Raw genomic sequence first — 17,942 nt, 5'->3', positions numbered from 1 at the left:
TCTTTATTCATTAAAATAATTAACGCCAATCATGCTAACATCATTCTTATTAATGAAAAACATATAATTTAAAACACTTTCGTTAGCCACAGTGTGACAATGAAGATTATTAGATTAAAGGATAATAATATATCGCTGTGCGCTGAATCAGTTACAACTTCAGGTGTTGGCGGCGGTACTGAATCCAGATAGTGTTGTTCGTAGATTTCTGCCCACAGCTGAGTTCGGGCTTCCAGGAATACTCCTTTCTGTTCTACTTTCACACCCAGTGACATGTATGGAGCTCTGTTCGGGCCGGCAGGCGCCCAATTCGGTAACAGCGACCCCTCGGGTACTGGTTTACTGAAAACAAACAAATAAATATAAGCAACACAATTACATTGGTTTGGTTTCTGAAGTACTAATGCATGTAAACCAGTATGTTAAATTAGCTGCATTTGAAGATCAACAAAAGATTCATCATTCGAACCTCAAAAATAGACTGAATTCTAAGCTACTTTTAGACCTACCCAGCTATAATAAAGTTGTGCCACATTTCACGAATAATCTTCCTCATATTTTGAAATTCTAGTGTATCTTTAGTTTCGTCTCCACCATCCATCACAGCGCCCGATTGAGCGCAGTGAGTAGCACCGCGAACGTCAGTGTGCGCCACTACTGGAACGTTCTCATCCACAAACGAATACTCATACAGATATATTTGGTTATTCCCTGCCTCCGCCTGTAATTTTGCAGCCCAAAGCATAGAGTGTGTAAATAATACATCCGAAAAGAAGTCAATATATCCCAAAATAGTATCGTTGCTAACAGACTGATCCTTGAAATAAAAACTTTTTACTTTGTTGGCAACTTCTTCTCTCTTTTCTTCAGTTTCAAATATTAGATCTGCTGGTAAGAATTGCGAAAAGTTTGTATTCATTTTATCTTTCCAAATCTCAAAAAAAGGTTCACGGAAACGGCCTTCCATGTTAGCAAAACCATACAGCATGGGTAACTTATCGTACTCGCCGTTCTTAAGAACAGTGAGAGGAGATTCTGTGAGGAATGCTCCGTCACCAGTATCACGTTCCACACATGGTGAAAACATGAATGTAGAATCAGTTCTATCAAAAAATATGTCTGCAGTTAACAGTTCCATCGAAGCTGATTTATAGAACTGTTCTAAAGCATAAATGTCGTCAACATTGGTGAAATTAAGGTTTTTAGCGTGAGTTTTGGCAATTTGTACTGGATCTCTTTGCATTGAGAATACGGCAAGATTTCCACCACTTTCAGGAATAACGTGGTGGAATAAACCTTTCGCTGACTTCGAAAGCAGCAAAAGGTCTACAGACGCAGAACCAGCGCTGCAACCTCCAAGGGTGACATCATTGGGATTACCGCCGAAGTTGGCGATGTTGTCCTTCACCCAGCGCAACAGCGCCACTTGATCCTTCATGCCCGCATTGCCTGGTACATCCTCAGTGCCCAAACAAAGGAACCCGTGAATCCCAAGTCGATAGTTAAACGTCACCATGATAAAATCTTTCGACTTCATTAGCTGTGTTCCCCGAGCCGAGTCACCAAAGCCTATTATAAATGCCCCACCGTGTACATAAACGAGAACTGGAAGATTTCTTTCATTTGTGTCGGGTACAAATATGTTGGCTACGAGACAGTCTTCTGTCATTTCTTCATAACCTTGCATTATAGCCACAATTTTGTTCTGTGGACATATTACACGTTTTTCAGTAGCGTCCAGAGGTTCCGTCCTTACCGCTGGTGGTAGAGGCGCCTGGAAAGAATAAATAAAGTTTTTAAAAAAGTATAACTTACTAATACGTCTTCCAAAAATATACGGATTTATAATTATTATAAAGTCTCCTTGCTATATTTTTTTTTACAAAAAAACAAAACTATTTAAATAGGTAAAACTTATCTTTATACTACCTAATATATTTTTGAAAAGGATAAGTACTTTGAAACTTATAAATGGTCTACAATAACAATTGCCTTTTGTTCGTTTACAAAGGAAATCAAAATGAGTCTTGATCTTGGTTTAATTTCAACATTAATTGCTTAGGTACCTTGAATTTGTCGGCACCCTTAGGCGCTGTGGCGTAGGGTATATTGTAGAACGCGTACAGATGTCCGCTGGGGTGCTTCTGTCCGCGCACGGGCCCCTGCGCAGTGTTCACCTGCCGCCACTCCTCGTCAGCCAGAACTGCTGTCACGCAGACCAGCACCACACACGTGCGCCACCACATTGCTAGCGAGGTTCGTTCACTACTGAGGTCTTTCACTAAATTCACTGTACCTATATACGCTTCTACTGCGTTTAAGATAACTCACCGTTTTATTTTTTCTTATCGCGAGAGATACCTAATGATTCATTAAAGAGATGCCTATCTTCCACAGGAATAATAAGCACGTTAATTCGCTTTGTTATTAGTCACTCAGTCTAAATCCCTCGCTGTAAATATTAGGCTTAATATCTGTGATCGATATTCGAATTTCATATCACGTAATTATGACACATCTTAGTTATAGTTAATCATGTGCACTCACGCTTGCGGATAAGATATTAGGTATACAGATGAGAACAGTAAAGTACAAATGTACGAAAACAAAAACAGTACATCGAATGATAATGATTTGAGACACACTTAGGTATTTATTCAGATTTATTTGTATTCTCTTTCATATTTGGTTAGGTACCACTAACACAAGGATGGAAAGAAAGAAAGGAAGGAAAGGAAGTAATCTAGAGGTTTATATTAACGGCCAAAGTTCCTGTTAACACTACAAAACAAATCACGTAACAGTACAACGCTATTTAATTAAATATAAGTTTGTATGCTTCACTATCGGTATCAATGATGGCATCGGCGTATCAACATTGATATCGACGTTCTGAAGAGTTGGGGTCGGTTGGTGGAACTGGATCTCGGTAGTAATTCTCGAAGATCTCGTCCCAGAAGCGAGAGCGTTCTTCCAGGAGTACTCCGCGCAGTACCGGCTTCTCAATCAGCTGCATGTGTGGTGACATGTTCTCGCCTAAGGCTGGCCATGCAGGCAGCGATGACCCAGTGGGCACAGGGGCTCTGAAAAAAATAATTGAAAAATCTCATCAGCATTTTATATAGTGGCATTCAGTCACAAGCCCGTGATCACGTAGGAGGTGATCCTCCTTCGACTGGGTTTAGGGGTCTGGCTTTTCAGTCAGTCAGTGTAAGACCACGTTCCCTCAACGATGTTTTCCTTCATCACAGATATTAACATCTAACTTACAGTTGAAGAGTATTGGTACTTGATTGACCTGAAATCGAAGCCCAGAAATGTGGGTACCTTAATACCCTAACTACCAGGCTGACTTTAATGGAATTGTGTTGAAAAATTGTGGTTTTGTTTTGATTCGCACAAACCTTTTTTTTTATTTTGAGCACAAACAAATTTAACATTAAATAAAAAAAACGTCGCATAGACAAAGAAAAGTTTCTTACCCAGTAGTTATAAAGTTGTGCCACATTTCGCGGATTATTTTCCTCATATTCTGATATTCCAACGATTCAAGACTTTCATCTTCACCATCCATTATAGCCGCTGTCTGAGCACAGTGGCTAGCACCTCGCACGTTAGTATGTGGCACTACAGAAACATTATCATCTGCAAACGAATATTCATACAGGTAAACTTGATCGTTGCCAGCCTCCACTTGCAATTTAGCCGACCATAGAATAGGATGAGTAAAGAGGACATCCGAAAAATAGTCTACATATGACAAAATATTATCGTTATTGACAGGCTCATCGCCAAAATAAAACTTCTTAACCTTACTGGCCACCTCTTCCCTTTCTTCATCAGTTTTAAATGTCAAGTCCGCTGATAAGAACTCAGAAAAGTTAGTGTTCATCATATCTTTCCAAATGTCAAACATGTCTATGCGGAAAAGACCTTCCATGTTAGCGAAACCATACAGCATAGGTAGCTTATCATAGTCACCATTCTTTAGGATAGTCAGTGGAGGTTCTGTTAGGAATGCTCCTTCTATATCACGTTCCACACAGGGTGAAAACATATGAGTGGAATCAGTTCTATTGGCGAACGAATGCGAAGTTAGAATTTCCATTGAAGTGGTCTTATAAAACTGTTCTAACGCATAAATATCGTCAACATTCGTAAAATTTAGGGTTTTGGCATGCATCTTAGCAATCTCGATAGGGTCTTTCTGGATTGCAAATATAGAAAGGTTTCCACCACTCTCAGGAATGACGCGGTGAAATAATCCTTTTGCTGACTTTGACAGCATTATTAAGTCGACAGCTGCACCACCTGCACTGAAACCTGCAATTGTGACATCATCAGGGTTACCGCCGAAGTTTGCGATGTTTTCATTAACCCAGCGCAACAGCGCCACTTGATCCTTCATGCCCGCATTGCCTGGTACGTCGTCAGTGCCAAGACATAGGAACCCATAAATGCCGAGACGATAGTTAAACGTCACCATGATGAAATCTTTTGTCTTCATCAGCTGTGTCCCTCTTACTACGTCACCATACCCAGTAATAAAAGCACCGCCATAGACATTAACAAATACGGGCAGGTTCGTTTCATTTGTATCAGGCACAAATATATTGGCTATGAGACAATCTTCAGACATCACTAGACCTTGTTCAAATGATGAAGGTATCCCTTCGTACTGTGGACAGATTATATTTTTGTTGACAGCATTAAAAGGTTCGGTCCATACTGGCGGTGGTAGAGGTCCCTTAAAACAAATAGATTCATTAAACGTAAATAAGGGTTTTGAATATGGCAAGGCATTCACTTATAATATTATTGTTTTAGTTACCTTGAACTTGTCTTCACCCTTAGGAGCTGTTGCGTAGGGTATATTGTAGAAAACGTACAATTCTCCGTTAGGGTGCTTCTGACCTCGTACGGGACCCTGCGCGGTTGCCACTTCCAGCCATTCTTCGTCAGCCAGAACTGCTGTCACGCAAAATATCACTATATACAAGTGCCACTCCATGGCTATGTTTGCAAGCTCACAACTGAAGGTAGTCAACTACGCTAGTGTATTTATATGAGTGCTTTTAAGTAAAGATCGTAACTCTGTCTGCATTATTATCTATGGGAGTAATTACGATAATTCTTTGATTGATTGCCTTTTAGGAAGTTGTTCAGCAGAGATAGAGGCAGATATTTATCTGCTTCTTCATCTATTGTATAATTTCGACTAGTTTGATAGCATGATTCTTCTCCGCCTGATTTAATAAGATTGAATGATCCAATCATCAATCATCTATTTTAAACAAGAACAGCTGTTGCAATTTTAATTATTTTACGTGGAAAAATATTTTTTTTCGCCATTGTTTGCATAAAAAGTATCCCACCCAAAACAAAAATGTGAAAGGCTGCCAAGTTCAAAGATAATATGGGAATGCTTCGCCTATAAACGAAGTGAGATCTGAATAAGTACCAAGTTCCATACCTCAGTTAAAAATAGTTACAGGAATGCACACTTGATTTTCCGCAGTTTGGGAAGTAGATTCTGAATAAATATCATGTTAAATACCTAAAATTCTAATACTTACAGACATTTTTTATATATTTTCTGTACTTTTTGATGATGTTATTTGGCAAGTTTTCACACACATTGTTATAAACCTACTAAACGCAATGAATCAAGTATATAATGAATCAACTATTAAAACTTGCTGCTTGTTGGTCTCAACAGTTACTAAAAATTTGATATGCGTAAATTAAATAGATTTTGAGTTATAGGGGGTCGGATTTGGCCCGAAATGGTTCGTTTAATATAACCCACGGCCGGTGTGTCGCTTTTTTTTGCTCGAACTTGGCGGACACACTGCCGTGTGTCTAGATTTATTTTTTAAATTATAAATATCTTTTTACATAATCTTAATAATGAAATTATATACAACTTACAACTAACTTATTACCTTCTATGTACACTTTCTATAAATAAAACTTTAAAAAATTGCATCAAAAAAACTTCTCCTCATCGCTGCCCATCGGGAGTGTAACCAAGAGGCTGGCAGCATTGCCAGTAATTGCCATGTTGGATGGCAGTGCTTACTTTTTGACCAAAATAAAAACCAGCCCCTGTCTAATCATCTTGTCTAACCGATGTAGGTAGTTAGCTAGGCATTCCACAACTACGCTATTCCAGGATTCTGAAAGGCAAAATGGTATGTATATTGCCTACTACTCAATGTTGAAGGTTTCGGTTCGCCCTCTACAAAATTGTAGTCGTGCGAGTTGCCTTCAGATTTCTTTTTAAAGTCGCGATTGGCTCTTTCGTGACAGTGAAATAAATGGATTTTTTATTTAATTATTTATTTATTTAAATCAAGCGTCTAAGGCCCATATCAAATACAATACATAACATAAATATTAAAACCTTAAATATACACTAATACATATTTCATACAAATAACTTAAAACTTTTATTTTAGATGAAATGCAAACGCATTTATTTATTACAATACCACTGAGCACTGTTACAATAAAAATATTGTGCAATAGGCATGATGACAAATTTTTAAATTCCTTTGTATGATGTAGGTATACGTCTATTTTATATGAAAAATTATTAATTTTAAGAAAATGCGAAGTTTTTTTATCAAAAAATTGCATTTTTCTCTGTCCTCCTGTGTTATTAAATATGAATTCGAAAGTGCATAGGTGTTGTGGGGTCCCCCAGTGTAAGAACACATCCAAAACAACTCCTGATAAGTTATTTGTGTACGTTCCTCACAATAAAAAAATACGAAACAAGTGGCTTAAACTTGCAAGGCGAGATTCAAAAGCAATATTGCCCAGGGTACAACTTTATTTTTTTGTTTTATTTTTTGCGTTTCAGCTGTACGTAGGTACCTAACTCACAGCGTCATCACCATAGGATGGCCTGGAGGACCTAAAAGAAAAATCAATTTATAAATAAAGGGTAGAACCATGATAATAGATTTCATTAACATTTACACCTGATAACAAATACATTGTCAAAAGTAATTTTAAGGAATTATTTATAACTAAAATTGTTTTTAATTAAACTAATATTCTAACATAGAAGTTTTTTTAATTAAACTAATACACTTACATGGAAGTTTTTTTAATTAAACTAGTATACTTACATGGAAGTTTTAACATTTCTAAATTCAGCTGAACAAAAATCTTTATTTGATAAAACTCTCCCAGCATTATGATTTCAATTCTAGGCAAATTAGCGCTGTTTGCCTTGATAAATCCGGGCTCCATAACTCGTGTTATGAACAATTAATTAATTAAAAACAAAGATCGTAGTGGAAGTTCACAATAACGAAATGTGACGTTCGCGCGCTTTCGCGCGAGTTGTTTTGAGAGATGACGTCACGAGCTCTGATTGGTGTTCAAGATATCATGGCGGATTGCCTTATTTCGTAATTTTATTTTATAAAAATACACATTAATCACATTATTAATAAAGAAAACAATGCGCGTTTTATATTCCAAGCTTCAAGTTTAATTTAATAAATATATTATTTTAATGATTTTTGATTACTGTCATCATGCCTATTAAAATTTCGGTCGCCATCATCGTGCATCTTCAATATTAAGTATCCCTAAACGTCAATTAATTTGCAAATTTTTTTATGCATTAATTTTAACATTGCTCATTTGAATTGAGCATCTAATAGAATGGTACCTCTATGCTAAGAACGAGAGAGATCCTATCAAAAGAGTATTTAATAACCTCAGCACGCGTTTTCAACATTGCTGGGGCGATATAACGTTCCAAATTCAAATAAACGCGCCTGCATTTTGTTTTTATTGTCTGTAGATATGATTCTTCGCGGTTCTTTAAAAAAAATACATGTTTATGCATGTTTGAAAAAATATAAAAGTAGTTTGATAACATTCAATATAAGTTGTTGACTAAATATCTACGTACAAAAGCTTTGCATAGTTTATAGATTTGTGTATTCTAAAATGTGGTGACATACCTAAGTGCTTCTAATCCAGGCAAGTGCACTAGTGTAATTTTACGAAATTGTATTTTAAAATAATTTTTATTTTATATTTTTAATAATAATAATAAACATTTATTTCAGAATAAATTCCATATTTGTTAGTAACAATGCAAACTTATAAACTATTGTTAGTAGCTACATTATTGTTAGTAACAGTATGAACTTATAAACTAGTGTTAGTATATTATACGAGCATGAGGCTCGCCGACCCTGGGGATGTCTACTTGACTGCATGCAGTCGTATCCACCGCCCCAAGATCGGAGAGTCCCACCTTTCAGCCAACGCTCCGAGAATGGTGTTGGGGCTGTCGCGAAACCGGCGAAGCATAGATGCGCATCTCTTACGCATGATGGTGGCGAAACTATCAACATCGGCGTCGGCAAACATGCCGGACGCACTACAAAATCGCGGCAGCCCCATCAACACCCGGAACGTGTTGTTATATTGGGTGCGCAGGCCACTATATGCCCTCTGCGTAAAGTTCACCCACAGGCTGCAAGTGTAAAAGGATTGGCAGTAGGCTTTGAAAAGCGTCACCTTTACCTGAGCCGTACAGCGTGCAAACCTGTGGGCCAACATCCCACAACGGACAGCCAGCGACCTGCGCTCCCGTTCAATATCAGCGTTGTCCTTTAAGTCGTCTGAGACCCAATGTCCCAGATATTTAAAATTAGCGACTCTATTTAGAGGTCTACCACAGAGCATAACTGGTGGGATTGTGTTATAAGATTTATTACCTGCTTTGAACACCATAAGTTCGCTCTTCGTCGCATTATATATGAGCCCATGAGTCCCAGCGTAAGATTCACATACGTCAATCAGTTTTCTTAAGGCCCTGACCGATGGGCTCAGCAGAACCATATCGTCGGCATAACTTATATTATTAATACATACACCATCAATATGACAACCTATCCCAGTTCTGCTCAGCTCATCGATCAGGTTATTCATGTACAGATTAAACAACGCAGGCGAGGACAAACCGCCCTGCCTTACCCCACACTCAAGCCTGTACTCAGCTGAAAAGGAGTTTGCCCAACGAACACGGTTCCGCTGATTCGCATACCAAAATTTAAACATATTTATAACTTCCTTGGGCAAATCCGTCTCTTGCTGCAGTTTATCCCATTTTAAGCGAATCTGAGGTACTATTGATTTTTGGCAAAGAAAGACATCGTGTAGAAACCTGGGGCCCGATTCTCCTAAGTTAATAATGTCAAAATCGAATAGTAATCGAATCGCAATACGATCGTAATAGCAGTTTTAACCATATCGGGCATTCTGCTACTAATAAAAGACCAATCGTATTCGATTGACATTTGATTGGTGTGCGATTGGTATGCTATTTTGGTAATTTTGGTCTATACGGTAGTTTGCCGTGCAATCATTTTGCAATCGTAAAACATTTGCAGACCAAATGATTCATTATTGAATGACAGAAAATAATAAAAACGTTTATTTCAAAGAAAAAATACGGATAGCGGATAGCGGAATGCCACATACGCTTCAATAGTAATCGAGTCGGGATTGGATCTCAGTCGAATCGAGTCGAACGTCAATCGAAGGTCGCTTAAGTAAAATTAGGAGAATCGGGCCCCTGAACTTTGAATCGCTAATCTGTCTGCCTTGTTCCAGAAATGAAAGGACGATAAAAAGATTATCCAGCAGTTTGATCATCATCTGCCTACTTAGTCTTTTTCTCTACGACGTTGTGGTCGGCTTCCAATCTGACCGGATGCACCTGAGTACCAGTGTTTTACAAGGAACGACTGTAAGTATTAACACGGTAAAGATATATTTAAACTGTGGTATTAAGCAGGTACGTACTTTAATTCCAAATTTATTAGACAAGTCAAAAATATTAATTCTATTTTATACTTACTCCGACAAAGCATTAAATAAATAGATTTGTGTATATAGCAGAGCACAAACACGAAAGAGATTACTTTGTGTTGCAAATGAATACAATCAGAAAATATTTTTTATCTATAATTTAGATTATCATTAGATATGGTGTTTTGGAACATGGTTTGTGTACCATTCTATTAATTATATCTATTCGCAATTAAATGATTAAGATAATATCAAAGATACTAAATACTGATCGTCATGGCATGGAAGCATTTCGGCATTATTTCATAGCGCATCGCAATGGGATAAACATAATAAGTTAAAGTACGTACTATGTTAATTATTTTAATGGTTTTGAGTGTTTTTTATAAGCTTTGGGCATTTTTAAGCTGGCAGCTTGCCAGCCATAAAAATGCTCATTGGTCTAGTTGTCGCGTATCCGCGACTTCTGTGCACGAGGCCTCGGGGGCGATACCAGGCTAGGCCGAAATAGATTTGTGGGTTTTAGAAACTTGTAAAAAATAGCCCGGTCTCTGGAAGTTCGTGATTGATTCAGGGAGAGTTTTTTTTTTATGTTGGTCCTACGCCTGATCCCTTTCCGATCATGTCGGATTGCCATCCCATCGATGTTTGAAAGTGAAGGAATAGGGAGTGCACCTGTGGCTACGCAAATGCTTGTGAACTATAATAGGTACGTCCTGCGTAACTGGCTGATCTTCATACATGAGAATAGCCGCCGTGGCCTAGAATCGGCTGGGACGCTATTATAAACTTTGGTATGTAAAAAAGAATCTCATAGAAGAATTACAATAAGTTAACGAACTGACAGTAGGGAACTGTTCTAAGGAACATCATACTTTTCTGGCAAGTCCTTCAACTTGATTTATTCATCTTAGTTCATCCATTTTACCTTGGTTTGCCACCGCAATACTAGATATCTGTATTATGTAATCTCTCTAGCTCACTACTGGAAGTTAGGTAAGTAATACCTTTGTTTTATAAAGTACTTTTTAGGACAAGTTGCATCAAGTTGAGGTATGAGTTAATATTCTTATCAAAGTATTAAATTATTGGTTTTTCAATTTGTTTGATGAGCACTGATACTCGCGATAAAAAAACATTACTCACTGTAAAGTGAGTCATATACCTAACTATTTCTAGTCGGTGGCGAAATAAACATCTGCATCCACCACACCGACTTGTAGAACTATACACCTAACAGTTTTCTTTGTTGCTTTTTAGGGTTCCGTAGTCGACTAGTTACAGAATTATATGTACCTATGTAGTTTCGCGATGTCTGCCTGTCCGTCCGCGCTTAGAAGCGCTTAAAGCTGAAATTTTTTAAACTCTAATAAAAATAATTTTTAGATTCATTTATTGCATAGGTACCTAACTGTGTACATATTGATGTTAATTAAATACAATAGATTAGCTCAACAGTCTATCCAAGTCGGACATGCAATAAAAAGAAAGTAGAGAGAAAAAAAAGAAGACTGACAATACAAAAGTGACACTTCTAAATTACTTTTCCAAAATATTCATTTAAATTATAAAAAACATTATAAATTAAAATTTTCTTTAACTTTGTTATTGTATGATTTATCGTTGGTTAGGTATTAAAAAATGAACAGGCGTTTACTAAAATCATTTATTTAATATTATAATTTGTTGACAATTCGTACAAAATATATTGCAAACTAAGTTTGTAATTTATATATAGGCAAGAATGTATAACTTCATTTATTATTTTATAATCCTCTATAATATTTTTTTCCCTAATGTATCTTCTTAATTTTTGAAATTAAAATCGATTGACGCAATCCAAAATTCCCAGCGAAAACCCATTTAGTTTTTTTTAGTTTTGCGTAACTTATTTCAGTACAAATTAGTTACCCTTAGTTGCTCTATTCATCGAGAGATGTCGCTGTAGGCTACTTGGCGCGGCTAAGATTTTTTTATTTTTCCTTCTCATCATACCATGAGCAGTACCTAAGTTTTTAAAATCTTCTTGTTTTGCTTATTTTATTTAATACTAGCGACCCACCCCGGCTTCGCACGGGATATCAGTATTTTGCCCCACAATTTAATGGATGTTACGATACAAATAAACCTTCCTCCTCAATCACTCTATATCTGTTAAAAAAACGCATGAAAATCAGGGGCCCGATTCTACTAAGTTAATAATGTCAAAATAGAATATACATATAATAGCAATAGAACAATAGCAGTTTTAACCTAAGCGGGCATTCTACTACTAATATAAGACCAATCGTATTCCTACTTATACAGGGTGGCCCATCCATAGACGTCCAAAAGAAAAAATTAGAAGCTCTATGCTATGAGGTATCCGAATCACCCCCATGTATGTTCAGCGATTTTTTGTACTTTAGAATTATTATTTTAAATACATTATTTTGAATACATGGGGGTGATTCGGATACCCCATAGCCTAGAGCTTCTAAATTTTGTAAATTTAGAACATTTTCGTAAATTGATAAACTTACTGAAGTCACTCGTAAAATAATAAGTAAGCAGTAACCAAACGCTACGCGCGATCTGATTGGTTGGCTGTCACGTGTCGCTTCTCCTTCCTAAGCATTGCCACTATGAACATTGACCAATCAGAGAGCAGTGTGTTATTTTATGTATTTCAAAGATCGTATATTTAAAAGAGTTTCTGTGATTGGTCGAACCATATAAAATCTTACGAATAGATATTCGTTAGTTTATAAATTTACCGTATGACGTCGGAAATTGATAAATTTACGAAAATGTGGACGTAAAATATAACAATTTATCTCCCATTTAGAATCTTACGAAAGTTTATAAACTTCCTAGTAAATTGATAAACTTACAGATCTTGTTATTTTCCGGTGACATATACATAGATATATTGGTCTATACGGTAGTTTGCTCTACAATCATATTGCAATCGTAAATCATTTGCAGACAATATGCTTCATTATAGAATCACAGAAAAGGGTAAAAACGATTATTTAAAAGAAAAAATAGCGGAATGCCACATACGCTTCAATCGCAATTGAGTCATGATGGAATCTCAGTCGGATGTGAATTGTACGTCGCTTAAGTAAAATTATAAAATTTGCAGAATCGAGCCACAGTGGTGTAGTTGTGAAGATTTAAGCGTATAGGGACATAGGGACAGAAATAGTGACTTTGGTTTCTACTATGTTGTGAAAAGAATCAAATACAGAAAGATACAGAAGTCTTCAAATAGGAGATTTATTCCGTGACATTTCTACAACTCGTTGCGTGGTCTGGGCGGGGGTTTCGGCGGCGGCACCGCGTCCCGGTAGTATCTCTGGTAGATGTCATCCCAGAAGCGCGTGCGCTCCGCCAGCAGCGCGCCGCGCAGCTCCAGCCGCTCGCCCAGCGACATGTGCGGCGCCCGGTCCGCGCCCGCCGCCGGCCACGCCGGCATCCCAGAGCCCTCCAGTACAGGGGTACTGAAATTACAGTAATTTCGTAAACGTCATAATCGGAAACAAAGTAAGCTTTTCTAGGTAGTAACGATACCTGTCTGTATTAGTTTATTTAAAGTTTTGTACTAATAGTAGAAAAGAGACGTACCCTGTTTTAACGAAGTTGTGCCAAATTTCTCGGACAGTCTTCTTCATATTCTTATGTTTTTCAGACAAATTACTTTCATTTTTGTCAATAACGTTACCATCCATGACAGCCGCTGATTGAGCGCAGTGATTAGCGCCTCGTACGTTAGTGAAGGGAACAACCGGAGTTTCATCGTCGACAAACGAATATTCGTACAAATATACTTGATTATTGCCAGCTTCCGCGTGCAATTTCACTGCTCGAAGTACTGGGTAAGTAAAAAATACATCCGAAAAGAAATCAATGTATTTCAAAATATTTTCTTTATCTACTGGCTTGTCACCAAAATAAAATTTCATGATCTTATTCGCCACTTCTTCCCTTTCTTCATTAGAATCAAACTTCAAGTCAGCTGGTAAGAAATCAGAAAACTTATTATTCATTTTACGCTTCCAAAATTCGAAGAAATCTACACGTAATAACCCTTCCATGTTAGCAAAACCGTATAACATCGGTAACTTTCTGTAGTTCCCATTCTGCAGTATAGTCAGCGGAGACTCTGTCAAAAATGCCCCGTCTCCTGTATCGCGTTCCACACACGGTGCAAATCTAAAAGTAGAATCAGTTCTATCTAAAAATGGATCTGCGGTCAACAGACTTAATGGAGCTGTTTTATAAAACTTTTCTAGAGCATATATATCGTCCACATCTGTGAAATTAAGTTGTTTCGCATGATTTTTAGCGATATCTAAGGGATCCCTCTGGACAGCAAAAGTAGCTAGGTTTCCACCACTCTCAGGTATCACTCTATGGAATAAGCCTTCAGCTGACTTTGAGAGCATTATTAGATCCACAGAGGCAGAGCCTGCACTACCACCTGCAAGGGTAACATCATCAGGGTTGCCGCCAAAGCTGGCGATGTTTTTCTGTACCCAGCGCAATAGCGCTACCTGGTCCTTACTGCCTGCATTCCCCGGTACGTCCTCAGTGCCGAGGCACAGAAACCCGTGAATACTGAGTCTATAATTGAACGTGACTACGATCATATCTTTCGTTTCCATAAAGTGAAGAGCTCGCATCATGTCACCGTAGCCTATTATAAAACCTCCTCCATGAACGTAGATGATTACTGACAGATTTTTCTTTTCCGTGTCCGGGACATATACATTGGCGACAAGGCAATCTTCCTGCTGCACTAAATTTTCAGGCATTATTTGAGGCATCTGAATCGGGAACTGTGGGCATATGATGTGCCTGTCCACAGCATCAAATGTTTCTGTCCATGCAGGGGGTGGGAGTGGTGGCTGAAAAATATGTGAAAAAGACCAATGAAATATAAAGCATAATATAAAAAATATTAAATATGGCGCTGACAAAATTATTTTTATCATCATCATCATCAGCCTATCGCAGTCCACTGCTGGACATAGGCGTCTCTAAGTGCACGCCACTGAGATCGATTATTATCTTGTATGTCTCTACCCGACCTCGGGACTACAGAGTCCCGGATTTTTGGAACGCGAACGTGAGGCCGAAGCCAACACGCTGAAGCCCTTTTGAGACAACTTTAATGAAATGGCGACACAAAACCGACGATTATCCCTGTATACACTATAGAAACGTACCCAAGGACAATCCCCGGTTCTGTGCTAAATTATTGCTAAATATGAAATAAAACTACTAGGGCTATTGGGATGGGATGCTAATGGACTGGGAATGGGGATAACTATGGGAATTAAGGCACCTGCCAATAACAATGTTTGCACACGTAAAAATGGCAGGTGGAGACTCGCCAACTCACTTACTGGGCCCCCGGGAATCAGTCGCTTAATCGCAACAAGAGGGCAACAGGTACATGAGCGGCTGAAGGGTGAGGATACCTCGGCGGACTTTAAACGCAGATCACGCGCTCCCTGTGGGTCCAACATCACCCGTCATGCTTCACTCCGGCAAGCCGGAGGTGGGGGACAGTATACTCTCCCTGGAGCACTCGGATATATAGCCCCGCGGGGTCGCTACTCCCCGTCATCCGCCTCAGATGCCCTTCGGGGCTGATTATTATTATAAATGTATGTCTCTTCCAGACCTCGGGACTATAGAGTCCCGGATTTTTGGGAGGCGAACGTGGGGCCGAAGCCAACACGCTGAAGCCCTTTTGAGACAACTTTAATGAAATGGTGACACAAAACCGACGATTATCCCTGTATACGCTATAGAAATGTACCCAAGGACAATCCCCGGTTCTGTGCTAAACTATTGCTAACTATGGATGAAAACTACTTAGGCTATTGTGATGGGATGCTAATGGACTAGGAATGGGGAAACTACGGGAACTATGGCACCTGCCGATGACAATGTATTAAATACATGTTAAAATGGCAGGTGGAGACTCGCCAACTCACTTACTGGGCCCCCGGGAATCAGTCACTGAAAAGCAACAAGAGGGCAACAGGTACATGAGCGGCTGAGAAGGGTGAGGATACCTCGGCGGACTTTAAACGCAGATCACGCGCTCCCTGTGGGTCCAGCATCACCGGCCCACTCGCCACTTACCACGAGGCACCTACCCTCCGAGCAGGACTAACCTTGCTCTAGCGACTCCACTCTGACCGGCCGATGAAGGCAAGCCAAGAGGCGGGAGACCTATCCCCCGTCATGCTTCACTCCGGCAGGCCGGAGATGGGGGACAGTATACTCTCCCTGGAGCACTCGGATATATAGCCCCGCGGGGTCGCTACTCCCCGTCATCCGCCTCAGATGCCCTGCGGGGCTGATTATTATTATTATTATATTCATCATTTATTTTGTACAATTTGAAAAGAATACTTTATTAAAATGGCAACGATATAGAATTAAATATGTGGACTTATTATCATCTTCCGAGCCTTTTCCCAACTATGTTGGGTTCGGCTTCCAGTCTAACCGGATGCAAATGAGTACCAGTGTTTTACAAGGAGCCACTGCCTACCTGAACTCCTCAACCCAGTCAGGTACCCGGGCAACCCAGTACCCCTTGGTCAGACTGGTGTCATATTTATTGGCTTGATTACCCGTAACGACGGTGCGTACGCCTAAAAGCACTATTTAACAGTGAAGATTTGGAGCTGACCTGATGATGGAGACCAGAGAGGGCCGAGGGAACTCGACAACTGAATATCTAAACTACCTCGTGTTTGGACTTAAATTATTTGTATTGACAAGACCTTTGCAACAGTGAAGGTTTGGAGCTGACCTGATGATGGAGACCAGAGAAAGTCGAGGGAACTCGACAACTGAATATGTAAAATACCTCGTATTTGGACTTATATTCTTTGTATTGATGAGAACTTCCCACTTATATGGATAGTTTGTCACTATCCATATAAGTGGGAAGTCCGGACGGTGGACACTCCAAACGCAGCATGATCTTTATCGGACAAGTTGACCACAATTTTCTAGTTAACTTTATTAAACAAACCTCAAAAAATGAAACGTGTATGTACGAAGAGTCGTAGTGACGTCATACCGACATTTTCAGGATGGTGGACACTCCAAACGCAGCACGATCTTTATCGGACAAGTTGACCACCATTCTCTAGTTAACTTTATTAAACGAATCTCAAAAGATGAAACGTGTATGTACGAAGAGCCATAGTGACGTCATATCGACAATTTCAGGAGTCAAGCATTAAAAAACGCAGCGGCACCAAAATTTGCGCATTCGAAAAGTTTGTCGGACTCATCGTAAGGAAGGCACTCACAAAGTCTTAAATGTATATGTATAAAAAAAAAATTTGTTCGCCGGCCTGGGGACTATTGGTTTTCTTTTTGCTTTTTAGTGTTTTGGGAAGTCGGTTTTTTACAATATAAGTACCTACCTTGAATTTATTTTCACCAGTAGGCGCAGTTGCATAGGGTATGTTATAGAATACGTGTACATCTGCTTCGGGGTGCTTGCGCCCGCGCACCGGTCCTTGCAGCGTATTTACTTCGCGCCATTCCTCTATGGCCAAAACATTTGTAATACACAGAACTATCACACCCACTAAAAACCTCATGTCTACTGTTTAACCCTGCACCGCAGACCTGCCGATCAGTACTGATATTTTTTTAATAAGATCTTATCTACTCCACAGTCGTATCAATTAAATATATCACAACTAAATTACGAAGTAGCGAGGTAAATAGAATATATTATAAAGCCCCAATACTTAGTCAATTGTAGGAACGATAAATTGTTATAATGTTTTGTCATGCTTATCAGCAGTTTTTAATCTATTGAACAATTTAATATCTACTTGAACAACAACGACAATTATTATTTATCTTTAGAAACGTAAGTACTTAGTTTTACATAAGCTGTACATAATTAGTACTTACATAGATTGCTTCCCAGGAAAACGTCTGGACAAGAATTTTGGGAGAGGTTTCGCCTTCCATGTGTATAAAGTAGCATTCCACCATGTTCAAAATTAGGGTCGGAGAGCATCGGCGTGCATTTTTCTTTTCACAAAGACCGGAGCCGA

At 38.9% G+C, this 17,942-nt stretch overlaps 3 protein-coding genes across 4 annotated transcripts; all 3 read right to left on the bottom strand.

Moving 5' to 3' along the window:
* Positions 1-29: 29 nt before the first annotated feature.
* On the bottom strand, positions 30-2,267 carry LOC124638994 (esterase B1-like). Its single transcript, XM_047176190.1, has 3 exons — positions 2,067-2,267; positions 510-1,774; positions 30-342 (listed from the first exon to the last, which is right to left on the bottom strand). Exons 1-3 carry the CDS (start codon positions 2,244-2,246, stop codon positions 69-71), a joined length of 1,719 nt encoding a protein of 572 aa, XP_047032146.1. The 5' UTR covers positions 2,247-2,267; the 3' UTR covers positions 30-68.
* A 411-nt stretch (positions 2,268-2,678) lies between these two features.
* Positions 2,679-5,022, bottom strand: LOC124639111 (cholinesterase 1-like). Its single transcript, XM_047176344.1, has 3 exons — positions 4,832-5,022; positions 3,483-4,747; positions 2,679-3,083 (listed from the first exon to the last, which is right to left on the bottom strand). Exons 1-3 carry the CDS (start codon positions 5,009-5,011, stop codon positions 2,873-2,875), a joined length of 1,656 nt encoding a protein of 551 aa, XP_047032300.1. The 5' UTR covers positions 5,012-5,022; the 3' UTR covers positions 2,679-2,872.
* An 8,072-nt stretch (positions 5,023-13,094) lies between these two features.
* Positions 13,095-17,942, bottom strand: LOC124642127 (cholinesterase 1-like). 2 transcript variants are annotated; one of them, XM_047180447.1, is made up of 3 exons: positions 17,797-17,942; positions 13,459-14,741; positions 13,095-13,334 (listed from the first exon to the last, which is right to left on the bottom strand). In XM_047180447.1, the coding sequence occupies exons 1-3, from the start codon at positions 17,878-17,880 to the stop codon at positions 13,127-13,129; spliced, it is 1,575 nt and encodes a 524-aa protein (XP_047036403.1). In that variant the 5' UTR covers positions 17,881-17,942; the 3' UTR covers positions 13,095-13,126. The 2 variants fall into 2 exon arrangements, with proteins under 2 accessions (XP_047036403.1, XP_047036397.1); XM_047180441.1 differs by lacking the exon at positions 17,797-17,942 and adding an exon at positions 17,295-17,601.

Source organism: Helicoverpa zea, chromosome 2 (assembly GCF_022581195.2).
Source record: "Helicoverpa zea isolate HzStark_Cry1AcR chromosome 2, ilHelZeax1.1, whole genome shotgun sequence".
Taxonomy (NCBI): Eukaryota; Metazoa; Arthropoda; class Insecta; order Lepidoptera; family Noctuidae; genus Helicoverpa; species Helicoverpa zea.
Note: the sequence above shows the minus strand (reverse complement) of the source record. Positions and strands in the feature narration are given on the sequence as shown.